Genomic DNA, 19,792 nt, shown 5'->3' on the forward strand with positions numbered 1-19,792 from the left:
ACTCTAGCGTGGGCTAAGCAGAGACCAGCCCCCCAGCCTCAATGGTCAGGCCCACGACCCACGATCCAAGCAGGACTGTTCAGAGTCCACACCTGGAATTTTCTGAACCAGGAAGAGAGGTTCTTTCTTTCTTCTCCCTTGCATCTCAAGCTAAAAGGATGTCATCCCAGAAGGGCCAGGGCCTCACCGCCCATCATAAGCAGGAGCCTGAGAGAAGGGCCAACTGGCTCCAAAGCCCAGACAAAAAGACTGAGTCTCCCCAGAGTTTAGTCCATGAGCCAAGGCTGTGCCCCTTTGGTGCTTAGGCTGCTTGAATTGGATTTCTGTTGTTTACAACCAGAGTCCTGGCTACCACTCTGCGAGGGAAACCGGATAGGGGCCTGGAACATAACAAGTACCAGAACGAGGTCAGTCCCTGCCCTCACGGCGCACGTAGTTCAGTGGGGGAGGTGGGTAGTTCCAGCGGGGGAGAGGCAAGCACTTCTTAAAAGAGTTCCATGTAAGCTGAGCCCTCAAGTATAAACAGGCATTAACTTGATTTAGGTTTGTCTTATGATACTAAAAATAGCCACCATTTATCACAAGGCTACCACCCTAATCGTAGGACATGTGCTATTTCAAACCATCAGGACCCCATTTTACAGATCAGGAAGGTAAAGCAGAGAGTGTGCATAGCTTTCCCAAGACGGTGCAGCGGGTTTGAGCACAGACACGTCTTCCTCTGTCTAATCACTGTTCGGTATCGAAGACGGTGGGTCCCTACATGTAGGAAATGACAGAGCCCCAGGCCTGCTCACCCCAAATTCCATGTTCCTTCCACATCCCCTTCCATTTGAGAGAAATCTGGCTGGTGGTAGGCTAGTCCACAGAAGGAGGTACCTTAACTTTAAGTCACTGGTCTTGGGCTGCAACAGTCCTGAGACTCACTCTTGGAGGTGCCAACCCTGACAGCCTGACTCACATCCACACAGACCATGTGAGCCCGTGAGAGACACCGGAATGCCACTTCCCAACTGACTTCCGAGAAGAGGCAGAGGAACCAGAGTTCAGCAAGGTCAGTGTGTTCTCTTCCTGCGCACGAACGACACGGGAAATCAGAATTCAAAGTCTGTCATCGTGAGTGTGGAGTTAATGAATACAAAGGGAGTTAAAATGGGTCACAGAAAACGTCCTCCTGTGTGCTCAGCTCAGGGGACTTTTGTTCACTGTGGACTGAGCTTTGCCAGTGGGTCTGGGATGCTCAAAGTCTGCTGACCACCATTTCTTCTTGCCTGGTCCTCTGGACTAAACGTTGCTTCCTCGAAAAAATACATTATGTTCAAGCCCTTACCCCCAGTGTGATGGTATGTGGAGGGGGATGGGCCTTTGGCAGGTAATTAGGTTTGGATGAGGTCATGAGGGTGGAGCCTCCATTGATGGGATCAGTGTCCTTATAAGAAGAGGAAGAGACCAGAGCTTTCCCTCTGTCAAGTGAGGACAGAATGCTGCCAGCCAGAAAGAAGACCCTCAGCAGACCTTGACCAAGCTGGCATCCTGATCTTGGATGAGCCTCCGGAACTGTGAGAAATAAATGTTTGTCATTTAAGGCTCCGGTTCTATTGTTTTTGTTATAGCAGCCCGAGCTGACTCATACGCCTCCACAGTGACCAAACTGTATTTCCTGGATGCCACCCTGCCTGTCTGTTTTTAACAGCTGTGCTGAGTGTGGTCTCTCCTTCAACATGGTAAGGCCATCAACTTGGAAGAGCTAGAGCCCTTTTTTTTTTTTCAATGGAGGAGCTGGGGATTGTACCCACGACCCCTCACATGCTAAGCATGGGCTCTGCCATGGAGCTATACCTACCCCCAACCCAGAGCACATTTCTATGGCAAGATGTAACTCTGAGTTCCTCCCCAGACTGTAGGTTCTAGGAGATGGGGCCTCGAGTTGCAACTCCAGCCCCAAGCAGACAGCCTTGGTGGGAAGGGTGGCTCCAGCAAAATCTGGTGAATGAACAAACAAAACTTGACAAGAGAGGCCCAGGTCATTTGACTAGAAAAAACATGTTCGTATTTTTCCACATAATTGCTTAAGCTGAGGCTCTTAGGGCTCAATTCCTTCCCTACTGCGTGTTAAAGTTCACAGCTTAACTCTCAGAAACAATCTGATTTCCTTTATTTCCAAGTCTTTGGACAGCCCTGACTGTACCTCTCTCCTTCCCCCACCACACACACACACACACACACACACACACACACACCCTTTAACGACACCCCACGCAGCTCAGTGAACTGACCTCCATGTCACCTTTCCCCCTCTCCCAGCCTCTGTCTCAATTTGGCAGGGGCTAATTAATAAGCAATAAAATGGTCTTGCTATTTGGAAAGTTTCTTTGGTTTTCCCCCAAATCTATCTGGGCAGGCTCAGGCCAGTTCACCAACAGGGGTCCTAATTAAAGTCTGAAACTACATTGTAAGGCAAAGCTAGAAATACAGAACCAGACGTTACAGCAGCCTGTTAACAGGAAAATCAACTCAAATTAAGACACAGCCAGACAGAAATCAAAGCAACTTGCCATTGCATAAATTACGCGTATTAGAATCAGGAAACGTTAGCTCTGGAAACGCTGCCTCCAAAGCCCCCGGAGAGACATAACATCGAGAAGTTAAGCGTGTCCAGCCTTCATTTATAAGGAATTTAAAATAGATGATGAGACCTGCTGTGGCAACTCCCTAAATTGCTATGTGACTGGAATAAAAGCTATCCGTGCTCCATTCATAATTTAAAGGCTTGGAGGTGAAAATGGGTTTCAGAAATCTTTGCTGTGGCCTTTGAGCTTAGAGGGACAGGGGTGTTTAGTGAGACCTGCAAAAAGGCTCAAGAAGGACTTGGGCAAATCAGCTCAGTTCAGCCTCCACATTCTCTTCTGCTACATGGGAAGGACGTTAAGTAGGATCCTTGAGACAATCGGTAGGCAGGCCCTTTGTAAACTACAGGCAAACATGGCAGCACAGAGCCAGCTTGGTGTGTTTTGCTTATTCATCCATCCACCCATCCATCCATCCACTATACTCTTGTTTTTTCCAAAAAAGAACAGCTGGCGGCTGAGTTTGATATGACCCTTGGCAAGTTTCCCCTTTCCTTTTCACTCTCATCGTGGATATGGGCGCAACCATGTTCAAGGAAGGACACACAAAGGCATCTCGGCGCCTCCTGGATCAGACCCTTCTGCCCATTACCACCACTCTGAACTGAGCCATCCTGGAGGCTCCTGCGATACGGCTCCTGCCCTCTCAGCCACCAATGTGGGCCATGCCTAGTGAGCTGGAGCAATCATCTCAAATGCAGCTGGAAGCCTTCAGTGCTCAGGGGTCCCCATGCACGTGATGTCCCTCACCAGCTGCATTGTTGGTATCCCAGCCAATGGAATGCAAGCAGCCTATCTCAGCCAATAGAATGCAAGCCAGCCTATCCCAGCCAATAGAATGCAGAGAAGCTAGGGTTTTTTATTGTTCCAATCATGGTGTACTCCCAGCACCTAAGACACCTAGGGGGCGCCTCTGTGAACACCTGTTGAGTGAATGGGCACCTTTCAGTTCTGGATCTTTGCTGATGCTTCCCCTCTGCCTACAACATTCTTTCCACCCCCTTCATCTGGCTAATTCCTACTCATCTTTTAGGGCTCGACCTTCAGGTCCTACCAGATAAGTTTATTGAGTACCTCTTAGCTTCCCTCTGGAGAAATGGCCTTTTTTTCCTGTAGTCCCATAGCACCCTCTTTAACATGCTTCTCGCTCTGAGCTTCATCGTTCGAAAGGTGAGAAGCCCAGCAGGACTTTTCTCATTCCTGTCTGTGACCAGTGTATTAGTTATGTGCTAATTCTGTCCCCAGGATGTCAATTACATCCAACTCCGATGATAAAAGCCCAAGGGGTGGGAGATGCATCAGGAGTTCCCACTCTCGTAGCACAGGACCCTTCTGCATTCCAAGGGCCGGTTTTCCTGTCTTTATTTGTCACCAGGCTGTAAACCTCTTAAGGGCAGCGCCGGCTGGGGTCTCCCAGCATGACTCAAAACCTACCCTGAATAGAGATTCATTGTTGAATGACCGTAGTTGGGAGGCTTAAAAGCAGAGCAAATGATAGCCCCTGGAAAGGCTGTTTTGAACTTGCAGTTGTGACGCAGGCTGGCACCAAGGCCTCACTGGTTAATATTTCAGTTCCTTTTCTCTAAGATTGGCTGTCATCTAGATCGTCATATTCCTGCCTGTCCCTGTCTGCCACACAGAGCCACATGGTGAAGGTTGAAACTCCACCTTGCCCTGGTTAATAAGTGGGCATTACGTGATTTTTAGGTCTATTTGACCTACTTATCCAAGGACAAAGAGATAAAACTGCCTGTCCCATGATGCTGAGAGTTCACAAGGGGAAGATAGAATGGAACCTCCCAGAGCAAACAGCCCCGAGTTAATGGGAGAGGTCACAGGGCCAGAGGATTTCTCCCTGATGAGGGTCCTCAACCTTGAACCTGAATTGCTGTGTGGGGTCAGGGGTGCGGGAGAGAACGCTGGAAGGAGTTTACTTGGTGGGGGGAGGGTCTCATTCAGGAAAGTTCTTTCTGGCCTCGCTCTCAGGGTGTCCATGAGACCTCACTCCCCTGCAGCTTCCAGTGCAGCCTGGCTTCCATCTTCCTTCTGCAAAATCCCAAAGGTGGTAGAATGGCTGAGAAAGGCCTGAGGGGTAATAGAGCAGATGAGTGTTTGCAAAAAGCCAGTTCTGAAAAAAGAAATCACACCAGGCGTTTGGCTGAATGGACAGCTCAATTCATTCCTCAACGAGGCCCTTTTTTAGAAACAGCCTGAAGCCCCTGGGAGCCTCTGACCTTCCAGGGGGAACATTGATCTCTGATTTCGAGCTAAGCCACTGCCTAGAACTCTCAGTGCAGCACAGACTTGACTCAAAATTAAATTGAGGGCAGAGAAGGGGTGACGCAGGGAGGAAGAGAAATCAAGGTGCACCGTTAACAGATGACAAGTCAATTACATAAGTAAATGTATTCACAATACACTGTCAACTTCACCTCTACATTCATTGCAGCACTATTTACCACAGCCAAGATATGGAAGCAACCTAAGTGTCCATCAATAGGGGAATGGACAAAGATGTGGTATATACACATGGTAGAATATTACTCAGCCGTAAGAGAGAATGACATCTTGCCATTGGCAACAACACAGGTGGACCCAGATTATATTAAGCTTAGTGAAGTAAGTCAGACAAAGACAAATACTCTATGACTTCACTTATAGGTGGAATCTAAAAAACAAAACAAATGAACATAATAAACTAGAAACAGAGTCCTAGACACAGAGAGCAAATAGGTTGCTGCCCAAGGGGAGAGCGGATGAGTGAAATGGGTGAGGGAAATTAAGAGGGACAAACTTCTGGCTACAAAATAAATGAGTCACCGAATGAAACGTACAGTGTGAAGAATGCAGTCACTAGACTTACCATGATGATCATTTTCACATGTGCAGAAATATCAAATCACTGTGTTGAGTACCAGGAACTCACATACTCTTGTAAGTCAATTATGCTTTAAGAACAAACTCAGAAAAAGAGATCAGATTTGTGGTTACCTGAAGTGGGGCGAGGAGGGGAGTGAGGGGGAGAGGAGGAATTCGAGGAAGGTGGTCAAAAGGTACAAAAGTTCCCGTTAGAAGATAAATAACACCTGGGATGTAATGTACAACAGGATACATATGTTCTGTGTGTATCAGAACATACAGCCTCTTACACGGTTGTACAACAATGCTGTATGTTATATGCGAAAGTTAAGAGAGTAACTAAGCATTCCCAACACAAACTTTTTTTCTACTTTTTTAACATTGTAGCTTTGAGGTGATGGATATTCATTCAACTTAATGTGCTCATCATTTCACGATGTGGGTCAGATTGTTATGCTGTACACCTTAAACTTACATGGTGCTGAATGTCAATTATATCTCAAAAAAACTGGAAGAAAAAGGAGAAATAAAATTAAAAAAGAAAAGAAACAATATACTGTCAGCTTCATTTCTGAGCCAGCCTGGCAGATCATTTAAGTGAGGGGACAGTGTCTGGGTTGGGCTGGCTGGGACCACTGCTGTCTCACTGTCACTGGTCACCGTCCTCTCTCTCTCTCCAAGGACATCAATCAGGTGCTCACACCCCAGTTTGGACATCTTAAGCCAATGCCTGAATCCAGTCACCCAGCCAGGAGACTTCACAAGTTGCTTCTCAACCCGAGGATTTTCTGTCTCATCACAGGTGGAACCAGCACTGGCCTTTCCATGGATGTGTTGCCGGCAAGACCCAAACCAGAGCTGCCTTACCAAGGTTATTCACTGGGCTCTCACAGAGATTCAAATGCTGTTCGGGTCGCTTGGAAGGCTGGATGAGATGCCCAGGAAATGCATTTGTCCTTTTCTCTTTTTGAAAGTAGGAGCAACGCACTCCTCTAGCCCACCATGTAACTGCAAGTTTTCTAATTGCTTGAAAAGTTTACGTTTTAGTGGATGACTAAGTCCCTGGCATCATCACTGGAATTCCAACATTTCGATTTTCTTCTGGTTACCCTATCATTTTTCAGCTTTCAAAGGTTCAACAGCCCTGCCCAGCTCAGATTTGCACAGGACACTGGCCAAACGACAGCTCAGCTCTCAAGGTCAAGGGCAAAACCCCCTGGCTGATGAGCTTATTGACAAAAGGGCAGGAGTCTTGCAGCCCGCCGTGCACACATGGGCCACCCCAGGGAGCCCCACATGGGATGCCCCCGATAAAGAGGTGCGGTCACTTTCATTTTCTACACAAATAAACTGTCTGTCATTATCCCAAATGATTTAACGTGATCAACTGGCAAACTAGATAGCCTGTCCCCACATGTGAGAGGGCTGACTGCAACAGTCAGAACACTTCCTTACTCTCGGTGCCTCAGTTCCCCTCCACCATAACGTGTGGTGTGGATGCTCTTAGACATGAGCTGCCATGAATGAGGTCAAGGCGTGGGGTCTGGGGCCCCAATCCATGTTTTATCTCCATCTAAACAGAGTTTAGGAAGTCTGAAAAGGGACATCGAAATCAAGACGCTGAGAATTTTGCTTCTCTTCACCCAAGGATTCCTTTATTTTTGTTTTTTTTTTTTCTTTCTGCAACAATGATGACCTCACAGTTACTCTGTGAATGGTGCCCGTTCCGTCCACAACATTAGCAAATTGCACCTGCAATAGTCAGAGTAACAAAAAGAAGAAGAAGGAGGGTGGGTGGTGGCCGAGGAGTAAAAGGGAAATGTGATAGAGACGTGGAAGTGCTACCTTGGGGACTTGGGGAAGGAGCAGAATCAAGCAGATTCCAAGAGGACAGCTGAGTTCCATGGCCAAGCTGGGGGAAGGATGAGGGGGTCTGGCCCCGACAGAGTGACGTGCTTCTGGAACATAAGCTGAGCAAACAGGCATGACTCTCCAGCCAGGGGAGGGGGCGGGGGGAGAGCAGAGCCGCAGAGCCAGTGACACAGGGAAATACTTAGAGCTAACACCTCCCAAGCATGACTATTTGCTAGGGACTCAGGCAACTTTACTCACTTCCTCCTCAAAATGACCCGCAAGGATGCCATTACCGTCCCGTTTTAGAGATGAGCAGACTGAGGCCCAGCAAAGTTTAGTAACCAGCCCAGTGTCCCAGAGCTAGTAAGTGATGGATCCAGAGAGCCTGCTTTCAAATCCCATATTGGGATTAACTCACCTATGCATGTCCAGAAGGTTAGATCCAGGAGTCCGAATCCATGCACAAACATTTTTTTGAGTACCTACCATGTGCCAGGTATTGTTTTAAGCACCGGAGGCAGGAACAAGATAGATCAGATTGTTCCTCTAAGGAGCCAACATTCCAGGGTGAGAGCCAGGTAATAAAGAAGTAAAGAAAGATCATGTCAGTGGTGATATGGGTTATAAATCAGGAGAAAAGGTCAGAGACACTTGGTGAAGGAAGGCAGTGGTCAGGAAAGGCCTCCTCAAGGATGTGACATCGGAGCGGAGACTGGAAGGGTAAGAAGGGACCAGCTATTTGAAGCTGAGGGAAGAGCTTGCTAGTAAGAGGGAAGGAACAGGCAGTGCAAAGGCCCTGAGGCAGATAAAAGTGTGTGTTTGAGGAACAGAAGTAAGTACACCATCAAGAGCATGGGAGGGGCTTGGAGATGAAGTCAGAGCAGGCAGGGGAAGACCACAGGCACCTGCAAGTTTGGCAGCCACACATTCTTTACCTGTCAAACTTCCTGTCCAATGGTTACATCAACGGTTGACGTCTAAACCACGTTTCTCTGATTGTCTCTTACATCTGCACAGCACAGAACTCCTCTGTCCGCTCCAAAGGGAAGAGAAATATTGAGATTCTAACCTCTACCTCTTCAACACCTCCTTCCCTCTTACCAGCAAAGCCAGCCTGGGCCTTGAAGGACACTCTTGGCAAATTCCCCTCTACCTCCCAACCATTAAAGATAAGGCTCTCGAATGAGAGAATGTTGATTCAGCCAGTCATTAACTCTGGGCGAGTGACTCAACCTTGATTTCCTCATCTGTGAAAGAAGAGAAACATCAAGTGGCAGCGAGAATTAAACGGGGTGATGCCCAGAGCTTGGCACCTTGTGAACACGGGGAACAGGTTAGTTACTACTGCAGCTGTGGGGCTGATTCAAATACAAGTGTTGGCCCTGTGTGCACGGTCCATGTAGAGACTAACTGCGATACGTCCCCGGACTCCACTCCCCCTTCCATGATTCATCATTCAGACCTTTCCATATGCAGAGCAGCCAATTCACACGGACAATTCATTGTGGCTTTTTTGCTTTTTTATTTTTTAATGGAGGTACTGGGGACTGAACCCAGAACCTCCTGGATGCTAACTAAGCATTTGCTCTACCACTGAGCTATACCCTCCCTCCACACTGACAATTCACATGGATATTGTTTCCGAGAACAGTAACAAAAATAACCATCACTTACATCTATCCACGTCTACTGTGTGTCAGGCTCTGTGCTAACTGCTTACGTGGATGACTTCACTAAGCCGTCACAACATCCTATGGGGTGGGTGCTCCCATTGTCCCCATCTACAGGGGAGGAAAGCAAGGCTCTGAGGAATGAGGTGGCGTGGCCAGGGTCACGCAGGTGGAAAGCAGTAGAGCTGGGGTTTGAACCCAGGCCATCTGGTTCCAGAGCCAACCCTCTTAAGCAGGATAATTAACCTTCAAGGCAATAAACACCTAATGTGCCACACGCTCCAGACTATGTTGAGAGCAGAGGCAAAGATGAGGGCGGCATAGCTAATGGCTCTGGGTTGAGTCGTGTCCCCCCAGATCTCACGTCTCTCCAGATTTCACCAGTCCTTCACAGGACCTGTGAATGTGACCTTATTTGGAAACAGGATCTTTTCAAATGCAATCAAGTGGAGGTGAAGTCACACTGGATTAAGATGGGCCTTAAAAGCCAATGATCGGTGTCCTCCTGAGAAGAGGGAAGTTTAGACACACATGCGGTGGGGAGGCATGTTAACAATGGAGGCAGAGGGTGGAGGGGTGAGGCTACCAACCAAAGGAGGCCAAGGATTGCCGGCAACTACCAGAAATTAGGAGTGAGGCATGGAACGGATTCTCCCTGAGAAGTTCCAGAAGGAACCAACCCTCCTGACACCTTGATTTAGGATGTCCAGCCTCTGAACTGTGAGAGGATAAATACATGCTCTTTTAAGCCACTTAATTTTTTTTTATTGGAGTATAGTTGATTTACAATGTTGTGTTAGTTTCAGGTATATAGCAAAGTGATTCAGTTATACTACGTGTGTGTGTGTGTGTGTGTGTGTGTGTGTGTATACACTTTTTCAGGTTCTTTTCCATTATCGGTTATTACAAAATATTGAATATAGTTCCCTGTGCTATACATTAGGTCCCTGTTTCTTATCTACTTTATAAATAGTAGTGTGTATCCGTTAATCCCAAACTCCTAATTTATCCCTCCCCACCTCTTCCCTCTTTGGTAACCATAATTCTGTCTTCTATGTCTGTGAGTCTGTTTCTGTTTTGTAAACAAGGTCATTTGTATCATTTGTTTAGATTCCACATATAAGTGATATCATATGACACTCGTCCTCCTTTGTCTAACTTCACTTAGTGTGATCATCTCTAGGTCCATTCATGTTGCTGCAAATGACATTATTTCACCCTGTTTTTTTATGTAGGCCACCTCATTTGTAGTGATTGGTGGTGGCCATCCTGGAAAGCGAACACACTAATCAAAGAGAGATAACAGAAAAGAGACTTTCTCAAGTCACCCTTGGACCGCGTTTGGCAACAAGCCCTCTGGTCTGAAAGTCATGGTTCCCCACTGGCGGTGAGTCGGCAGAGGGAAAAGCCGCGATGAATCAATCCCTGGCCTCACAGGAAGCCTGCCTTCCTGTCAACAAAGCACACAGTGAAAAGCCGTCGACATCGGGCCAGAGGGCCACCGCCTGGCCCCTGTCACAAGGCTCAGACAGAGAGAATCTTGTCATCAACGGGAGGGAAAAATAGGAGAGCCCACCCAACTGCATTCACATCTGGTCCCCAGGAGGTCCCTCCTGCTCAGGGCGCGCCCGCCCGTGGGGACAGCTGGGAAGATGAGGCCGAGGCCCCTCGAATCTCAGTTTTAATAACGGGCCAGATAGTTCCCCACAAACCCACTTGACGCTCAAAGCAGAAGTTCTTCAGCATTTGGCAACCCAGTTCCCTTTGAGCATCTGGTAAGTGCCATGCATCAGCTCTCTCCCCACGGGGGAATAAATCCTCTGATCTGTACAATTTCAAGGCCTCCTGAACTCCTGAAGCCCACCCATCGGCAAGCAAGTATTTTGGAACTGCCTACTGGCCACCAGGCACTGTGCTGGAGGAAGAGACTAGGCATTTTTCTTCCTGAAGCCCAGTGCTGGGAGGGCGGTGCAGAACTTCCCACGGCTGCCATAACACGTCACTACAAACTCGGAGGCTTAGAATGATAGGAGTGTATTTGCTCACAATTCAGGAGGCGAGACGTCTGGTATCATGATGTTCGCAGGGTTGGTTCCTTTGGGAGACTCAGAGGGAGGCTCTGTTCCATGCCTCCCCTAGCTTCTTGGGGTTGCCGGCAACCTGTGGCCATCCTTGGCTTGAAGACACATCACCCCACCCTCTGCCTCCATCTTCACATCGCCCTCCCTTCTGTGTGTCTCCCTGCGTCCTCCCCTCTTCTTCTAAGGACACCAGTTGTTGGATTTAGGGCCCACTCTGAATCAAGTATGGTATCACAGAGATCTTTAATTACCTTTGCCAAGACCCTAGCCCCAAATTAGGTCACATCCTGAGGTTCTGGGTAGACATGAATTTGGGGGTGATGCTCTTTAACCCAACACAGGTGGTCGGATGGTTAAGCAATCACCATGGAGAGCAGCAAAGGTGATGGCTGAGTCTACCTGAGGCATCCAACACAGCGTTCCTGAGGACCTGGTGAGCAATTGGGAAGCAAATGGTGAGTAGAAGCTAATTCAATGGGAGCAGGGGAAAGTGCCCCAGAAAGAACGAATCACACAGGTGAGGCCCAGAGAGAGGCCCCAACTGAGGACAGCTGTAAGACGGAAGGGGCCACACAGAGAACCGGTATGGACGGTGTGCTGGTCTTATGAGATGCTCTCCGGAGTCTGGATTTTATTCTTAGGGTCACGACACGCCTTTGAAGTGTGGGAAGCAGAGGAGTGTTTCTAGACAGTTCACCTTGGCCGAGGTGAGGAGGATGGACTGAAGTGAGAGAGACCAGATGCAGGGACCCCACGGGTCTATACCTCACGTGAAAGCTCCCAGCTTGAGGATGCAAGCGGCTGAAACCCAGATGTTGCACGTACTGTCCCAGCCAGGTACCTAGAATGACTCCACTGAGCCAAATGGAGGGATTCACCCCAGGCAGACGGTATCGGAGCAGATCCATCAGATCAGCGTCAGCTCAAGTAGAAACCCCAAAAGTCTGAAAGCTGGCACTTGCTCTCAATCTAAGCAGGGAACAGGGCTAGGCACTGGAGCGAAAAAACGTACAAACTCTTGGCCCGGTTCAGATACACACGCCTTCTACTTTTGTGGTCCCTTAGAGTTAAGTGTGCCTTAAATGGACCAGCACATCCTACCCGCTCACAAATAAGCCTGTCTGACCTCACTGCACCCCACTGACTTTCAGTCGCTCTTCAAAGGTCACCTTCACCCTTGAACCCCTAGGCTGAGGTCCACGCCCTACCCACAGACTCCAGAAATTCCTGGTGCAGGCTTATGTGCTAGATTGTGATCTGTCCTTTCCTTTCATCCTATCTCCACTACCAGACCTTGAGGGCAAGGATTTTTATCTTGTTCGCCTTTGTGTTCCTCGCTCCCAGTACACATTCGCGCACAACCCCACACACAAAATAGGTGATATCGGATGGATGGACGGACAGACGGAAGGATGGATGGATGGATTTCTTCATGATGCTCTACTGGCTTCAAACCAAATTCATCAACCAATTAATTAAATCAACATGGACCCATCAATTACTCTATAAGTGCTTTGTGCTGCCTTCTCCCTCCCTGAGAGTCAGGGTAAGACATCCAAAGAGATGCTGGCTTGGCATCCTCAGGACTCACCTCATTCCTTCTGCAGCCATCTTATCAAGGTTGTCAGTGTCCTTCGTTTCTGCCCAGTTAGCTCCCAGGTCACCCCACCCCACGTCATCTGCCAAAATGATGACGAAATTCGGTCTCTGGCCTTTTGTGTCCCTACTGAAGCAAAAATCCACAAGAGGATAAAGACATCCCAGGAAACTCACCCCCACCAACAAAACCTTTAGGAAAAGCCAGGCCATGGTGATTAGGGGAGGATTCCGACTGTGCGGAGTGATGGCAGGCCACAGCCAGAAACTTTTCCAAGAGTTCCCTTCTGCTCACTTTCAACTTAGGGAGTCCTGGCGAGCAGTGGTGGTGTTTGCGATGGTGATCGTGGTGGTGCTGGTGGTGGAGGCAGTGTCTAGAGGGATGGTGGGGCTACAGAAACAAGGCCCCCATCTGGAATCCTAATTCGAGAGAGTCAGCAAATTTGCAACCCTGAACTTGGCTTTCTCCACTGCAGCTCCGTAAGATGACCGGCTGCGTGCGTTACTCAGACATCAGTGTCAGCAGCTGCTCTTTGGCCACTTACAAGACGTCCCCTCTGTGCTCAGGGATGCGGGAGCCGGAGCACAAGCCTTGCATCTGTTCGGGACTCCAGCTGGCGAGTGCGGGATAAATTCTCACATCTGCAGAACACCTGGACGTTCTGGAAGCCACAGTCGGCCCCAGTCGAGTTTCTGAGTCCCAGATGGTTGAAGGCTTCATGTGTCTGTAAGGTTTCCTGAAAGAACAAAAATTGACAAGAAAACAGAGTTAAAACTGCCAGTGCAGCTGTGTTTTACTCAGTAGCTTAGGAAATAATCACTTTTCCACGCCAACAGATGTTTTCCTTCTTATTCAAATATTTAACGGGTTCATCAGTTTCTCCACCTGAGAAATACCGATGCTTATAATATTTGCCATAGCCACCTAATCACATGGGTGGAAGCGACACTGGAGATCATCTGTCTCAGCTGGCTCACTGTATATGTGAGCGTAGTGAGGCCCAGTGTTCTGCAGGGGGCAAGGACCAGCACCTGACTCTGTGAAGTCCCAGTGCTCCCACCACCTCCATCCCACCATGCTCCTCTGATTAACAAGAAATTCCCAAATTAACTGTGACCTTATCAAACCCGTTGAGGATTCTAAAAGAAAGGGTGAGACCCTTATCACCAAGACATGCTGTAAACGAACATTTCTACATAAAATTCTTGATAGAAAACTAATTTGGGGGGGGGGAAGGACAGTGAAAATATATATAAAGTTATAAAGATAAATATATATAAATACATATAAAGTTAATGGTAGACACTAGGTGGACAGTCTATGGGAGCACACTGTAGAACTCTTTCCATCCTGCTGTATGTTTGAAATGTCTTGTAATAAAACGTGAGAAAAAATTGCCAAAAATTTCCGTTAAATGTGTCCCTTTACATCTTTACAAAAAGAAAATCTTAAGACTTGCTCAGTCAGGGCTTCTCACATTTGGATGTACATATGAATCAGCTGGAGATTTTATTAAAATGCAGATTCAGTAGGTGAGGCTGGGGCCTGGGATCTGTACGTCTAATGAGCTCCACGTAAGGCCAGTGTCAGGCTTTGGATCACATGTTGAGTAGCAAGATGCTCAGATAACAAAAACGTCATGATTCTGGTCTCAGAAGAAAACCAGCTAACTGGAGATGATTAACCTCGCTGATGCTTGACCTAACTAGAGATGATTCAGCTTCAGTGGAAAAACACAAAAGCAATCAATCAGGTTGAGTTTTGAAAGACAGAAATGGAAGGTTATGCGTTCCACTGACTGTAGGCTGCAAACAGGAACCAGAGAATAAAACCATATTGGCCCCCCCCCCCCCCATTCACTTAAAAGCCCTAGGTTTACAAGGTTAGTAAGGAGACACAGACTTGAAATTCGGGATCGGATTAAAAACTGCAGTCAAATGCCCAACCCATGGAGGAGATTAAAGGAGAACCAGTTTGTAATACATGAAGGTGCTACCCGGGCTGGGCTTACGATAAATGCTATTTTCAGTCATGCGTCCCTGCCCTGGAGGAAGGAACGCACAGCTGACAGAGCCAGCCCACCAACCCAATGGCCAACCCGAGTGGAAGGGAGTGGTTCTCGGGGTATGCAAATTCCAAAAGACCTAGATAAACTCAAAACGATAGGCAGACATGTACTTAGTCAAAATGAAAGGAAGTCCAAGTCCATAGCTATGGTTCTCTGGGAGCCAATGAATCCACTGTTCAGAAATGTGAACTTCTTCCGTTTTCCAAAAGTAAAGTTATTATTTCAAACTCAATTAGGTTCAACTGGTATTTGTTGATCTGGAGGCCCCGAAGACTTCCTCCTTTCTAGAAGAAAGAGCCTTGGCACGAGGTGGGGGCCAAACACTTGTTGACCTGCTGGTTGATTCCCAGCCTCATTTTACTGGCTTCTGACCATGAGCAACAAGCATTGAAAGCTTTTCTTCTTAAAGCTACTTAGCTCGGAACCCTAGAGTGGCCTCATTCTTCATCCATAATCCATTTCGGAATGACCCAACATAAAACACTTCAGGGGAAAAATAAAAATCTCTTTAGAAAGAAGTTAAAATTAAGGTGGGAACATAAATAAACAGATTGTTTTTCTTAGGAGTTCCATGAGAAAACATTCCTCTGAGGATTTTCAAAGAGAATCATTAATACTTAAAATTTTTCATAGAATGGAAATAAGTTAATTTAGCCAGTACACCATTGCATTATTCTTCACGCCCACACCTCCAGGGAGACATTTAATCCTTTCCCCCATTTACTTTTTTTTTTTAACTAAAGGAAAAAAGCAAGTCAGACATGCAAAGAATGGACTCCAAGCCACGGACTTTGATTAAGATCCAAGCTGACATTATGGAAACAGTATGGAGGTTCCTCAAAAAATTAAAAATAGAACAACCATATGATCCAGCAATTCCACTTCTGGGTATCTGTCCAGAGAAAATGAAATCTTGAAGAGCTATTTGCACCTCAATGTTTATTGCAGCATTATTCACAGCAGCCTAAGTGTCCACTGATGGATGGACAGATAAAGAAAACGTGTTGGATACATTATACACACATACACACAATGGAATTATCCAGCCTTTAAAAAAAAAAAAGAAGGAAATTCTGCCATTTATAACAACCTGGATGAAGCTGGAGGACAGTATGCTAAGTTAAATAAGCCAGGCACAGGAAGACAGATACTGCATGATGTCACTTACATGTGGAATCTAAAAAAGCGGAATTCAGAGAAGCAGAGAGTAGAAAGGTGGTTGCCAGGGGGTGGGTAGGGGGGAGTGAGGGAAATGGAAAGATGTTTGTCAGAGGACAAAGTTCCAGTTCTGCAGAATCAATACCTCCTGGAGATCGAACGTACAGCATGGTGACTAGGGTTCGTAATACAGCAAGTTGCTAAGAGAGTAGATGTTAAATGTTCTCACCACAGGGAAACAAAAAAAAAGAAGAAGAAAAACAAACAAACAAACAAACAAAAACCTTAAAAGGTAACTACGTGGGGTAAGGAATGTGCTAATTAGCTTGATTGTGGTAATTATGTTATCATTTATATGTCTTTCAAAACATCACATCGTATATGGTAAATAGTACAAATTTGATTTGTCAATTATATCCCAGGAAAGCTAGGGGGAGTTCTTTAAAAGATCCAAGCTGAGATGTTGAGCTCAGTGTCTGATCTGAGATTACTTTCCCAAATTTTCTTCAAAGGGAGCATGGACACAGGCAAGGAGCACTCCTGGGAGCTAAGGAAGAAAGGGGGAGTCTTTGGCAAATAAAGCCTTCACCCTCCATCACTGGGCTGGAAGGTACTCGACCATCTTGTTCGACAAACTGTGAAAGGAAGGCCCACCTGCTGCATCCGAGCAGAACGGACTGGGGTAGATCTCGCTGAGCACGAGGGTGAAACTTGCCCACGTCTCAGAGACCTTCAGGCCGCAGGGGAGTGAGCTTTGGTAGCCAACCCGCTTTGCAGTGGTCTGGGTTCTTCTCCACGACCCCTGCTGGGTCTGCGGAAGTTGGCCTCCCTTTGGATTTCCGGCTGACTGATGGGGAAAGGTACTTACAAGCCAGGAAACAATCCACAGGCAGGCTGTAGGCCAGAAGGGCTGAGAAGAGGAAGGGGTGAGGCAACCTGAAGATGCGCTTTGCATCTTGCACACCAGGGCTGGGAGCCCATCACCTGACCCTGGCTCCCCGTGGGCCCCCTGTGGCCAAGCGGCCTGTGAGAGCGCCTTGCAAACAGCTGAAACAACAAGAAGGTCGGGCAGACCTCTCTGGCCGAGGGCTCTATTGGTTTTCCAAAGGCAGAGCTTCTGATGAGCTGAGGCCAAAAAAGACAAGAGCACAGAGGGAGTGTGAGCTCTGGTTGCAGAGAAATGTTGATTCACCAGGCCAGTCGGAACACGGTCAGTCGGTGCGCTGGCTGCGGCCAGGAGTCACATGGGGGCTGCCAGGGGGGCTCTAAGGCACCAGCTGCCCACGTGGAGTCTAAAATGGTCCCCCTGCACGCCCCCCCGCCACCCCCGCTCGGGGCATTCAGTCACCCTGCAAGCGAACAGCATGGACCTAGTGACAGGTCTCCAACTGGGCGCTGCGCTCAGCAGGGAATCAAACCCAGAACCCATTGCCCAGATGCCACTGACCTGCTTTTAGGGGGAAGCCATGGAAGGAGGGCAATGTGTCACGGAGGAAATCAAAGCAGGAAGGGGATTGGGGGGGGGTGGCGAGCAGGTGCAAAGTTAAAGAGGGAGGTCAGGGACCACCTCGCTGAGAAGGTGATCTTTCTCCAAGGATCCACAGGATGGAAGGGAGGAGGCTCTGGGGCTCGCGAAGCTGGGCAGCTATGGGAAGGAACGCCAGGCAGAGAAACCTGCAGGGCACAGGGCTGGCACGTGAAAGGGCGGCCAAGAGGCCAGTCGAAACAGTAGACTGAGGGCAGGTGAGCATTAGGTGGAATCCAAGGTGAGGCAGCCTCTACTGGGGGGGAAGGGAGGCCAGAGGAGGGTTTGAGCAAGAGTGGCAAGTTCGGACTTACCTCGGAGCAGAATCCCTCTGGCTGCTTTGCTGGGAATAAACAATTGTGTCACAGCGTGGCACGGAAGAGAAGGCGAGAGGTCAGGAGTCCGTCGTGTCAGTCCAGGTGAGTCCAGGTGAGAGACAGAGCTGGAGTGAGGCCAGCCAAGTGCCCAGGGCACAAATTTAAGGAAGTGGCACCCCACATCAGGTGCCCTGACCGTGCTGACAGGGCGCACCTCCTTAAATCTTGCCTCACCCTAATCCAAGCCCAAGTGGAGAGGAAAATCCAGTTACCTTGGTGGCCAGGTCAGATGCTTATTTACTGTCTACATGTAATAAACATCCTCCTGGCCCCTTCCCCTGCCCCCAGACCCCAACGTATCAGTTTGGGGCTGGCCCAACTTGGAGAGATTTCTTTTCTTAATTTTTTAAAGATTTTCTTTCTGGTGGGGGAGGTAATTGGGTTTATTTATTTATTTTAATGGAAGTACTGGGGATTGAACCCAACGCCTCATGCATGCTAAGCATGCGCTCTACCCCTGAGCTATACCCTTCCCCCGGGAAGATTTCTTAAAGTCTTATCTGGGGGGAGGGGGGCCTCAGTTTTAGCTCAACAGAGGATGCCAAGGAAATCTTTTGTTTTGTTATTGTATTTTTTCTTTCAATTTTATTGAGATATAACTGACACGCAGCACTGTATAAATCTAAGGTGTACGGCATAATGACTGGACACATATATATTGCAAAATGATGACCACAATCAATTTAGGAAACATCCATCATCTCATACTGATACAGGAAAATGAGAGAGAGAGAGAGAAAAGAAAAACAAATGTTTTTTTCCTTGTGATGAGAACTTTGAGAATTTACTCTCTTAACCTGCAAGTGTTCCCTACAGCAGGGTTGACCATTGTCACCACGTTGTGCATCACATCCCCAGTACCCATTTACCTTACAACTGGAGCAACGGAAACCTTTCAATGCCTCCATCTAAGCTGGAAAAGCAATTCCACTTAGATAATTTTTAAAAACATTTTAAGCTTGAAGACCTCCAGCCAGGCCTTCCTGTTGGGAATGCCACTTCTGGGACCCCAGCGATGCCAGGAAACTCATCCACAGGGACAGATGACATCCTGCCCGATTTTAGGCTGGAACCACCCGTTGGGAACATCCCAGTAGGAAGCCATGTGGCAGGAGTCAATTTGGGAGAGCAGAGGCGGTGTTGTGCCATGCATCTAAAAACTCAGTACGCCAGCAGAAGTCCTATCTGGGTCCTCGAACCCAGGTCAGAAAAATACAAGAGAGTAGGTGGGCCTCTGAATAACAACATCCTTTCTCTAGAATTCCATCCTCCAATTGAGAAGAAAAATCAAGAGGGGTGTGATCAGGCGAAACGGGCTTACGGTCAATTACCTGAAAACCACTCCCTGAATGCCTGTTTGCCAAAATCTTAAGGACTTCTTACAAAGTGGTGTTAACTTATTATTATTAAATATTTATTACGGAAGTCATCCAACATTCAGGAGTTGAGAAACTCGCACATACCTAGCTACCTAGAAATATCTAGATCTAACAGTTACCAACACAGAGCTGGTCTGGTTTCATCTGTCACCTCTCCACCTTCCATTTCCCTCATCCTCCACATACACTGGATTATGTTGAAACAAATCTCTGCAAGCATGTAACTTCACCCACAAACATGTCTCTAGAGCTCTGTAAATGGTAAGAATTCTTTTAAAATATCACTACAATTCTAATAACGGCCCTTTAAAAAATTAACGATAATTCGCTAGTATCATCAAAAATCCAGTGTTGAAACGAACTCCCTCCTCTCATCAATGTCCTCACCAACACAAGTGCCTGCTCTCAGCAAGTACTGAGATGCTGATGACTGTTCTTCCCTTTCTCAATTGTCTTGAGGATAAAGAAACAAACATGAGCACCCTCTGACAAAGCACTAGGCGAGCCCAAAGCATTACTAAAATTAATATTAAGCAAAACTATTCTGAGCGTCGATGGTGAAACCCGGGCCCCCTGCAGCTGTTGGCTGAGTCTTCG

The 19,792-nt window shown here is 47.6% G+C and overlaps 1 protein-coding gene and 1 long non-coding RNA gene across 10 annotated transcripts in view; one reads left to right on the forward strand and one right to left on the reverse strand.

Moving 5' to 3' along the window:
- ARSG (arylsulfatase G) overlaps positions 1-19,792 on the reverse strand; it is a 108,208-nt gene that overhangs the window by 56,862 nt on the left and 31,554 nt on the right. For 7 of the 9 annotated variants that reach the window (XM_032457000.1, XM_032457002.1, XM_032456997.1 and 4 more), the window contains exon 2: positions 12,683-13,424. In XM_032457000.1, the coding sequence (XP_032312891.1) occupies positions 12,683-12,900 (218 nt within the window). In that variant the 5' untranslated portion in view covers positions 12,901-13,424. Of the gene's footprint in view, positions 1-797; positions 958-12,682; positions 13,425-19,792 lie in introns of those variants that run through there. The other 2 variants (XM_032457003.1, XM_032457004.1) reach the window with 2 other exon arrangements.
- Positions 10,353-12,684, forward strand: LOC116656751. Its single transcript, XR_004311671.1, has 4 exons — positions 10,353-10,785; positions 11,433-11,546; positions 11,733-11,928; positions 12,383-12,684. It is a non-coding gene; the product is annotated as an uncharacterized LOC116656751 (long non-coding RNA).

This window comes from Camelus ferus, chromosome 16 (genome assembly GCF_009834535.1).
Source record: "Camelus ferus isolate YT-003-E chromosome 16, BCGSAC_Cfer_1.0, whole genome shotgun sequence".
Classification (NCBI taxonomy): domain Eukaryota; kingdom Metazoa; phylum Chordata; class Mammalia; order Artiodactyla; family Camelidae; genus Camelus; species Camelus ferus.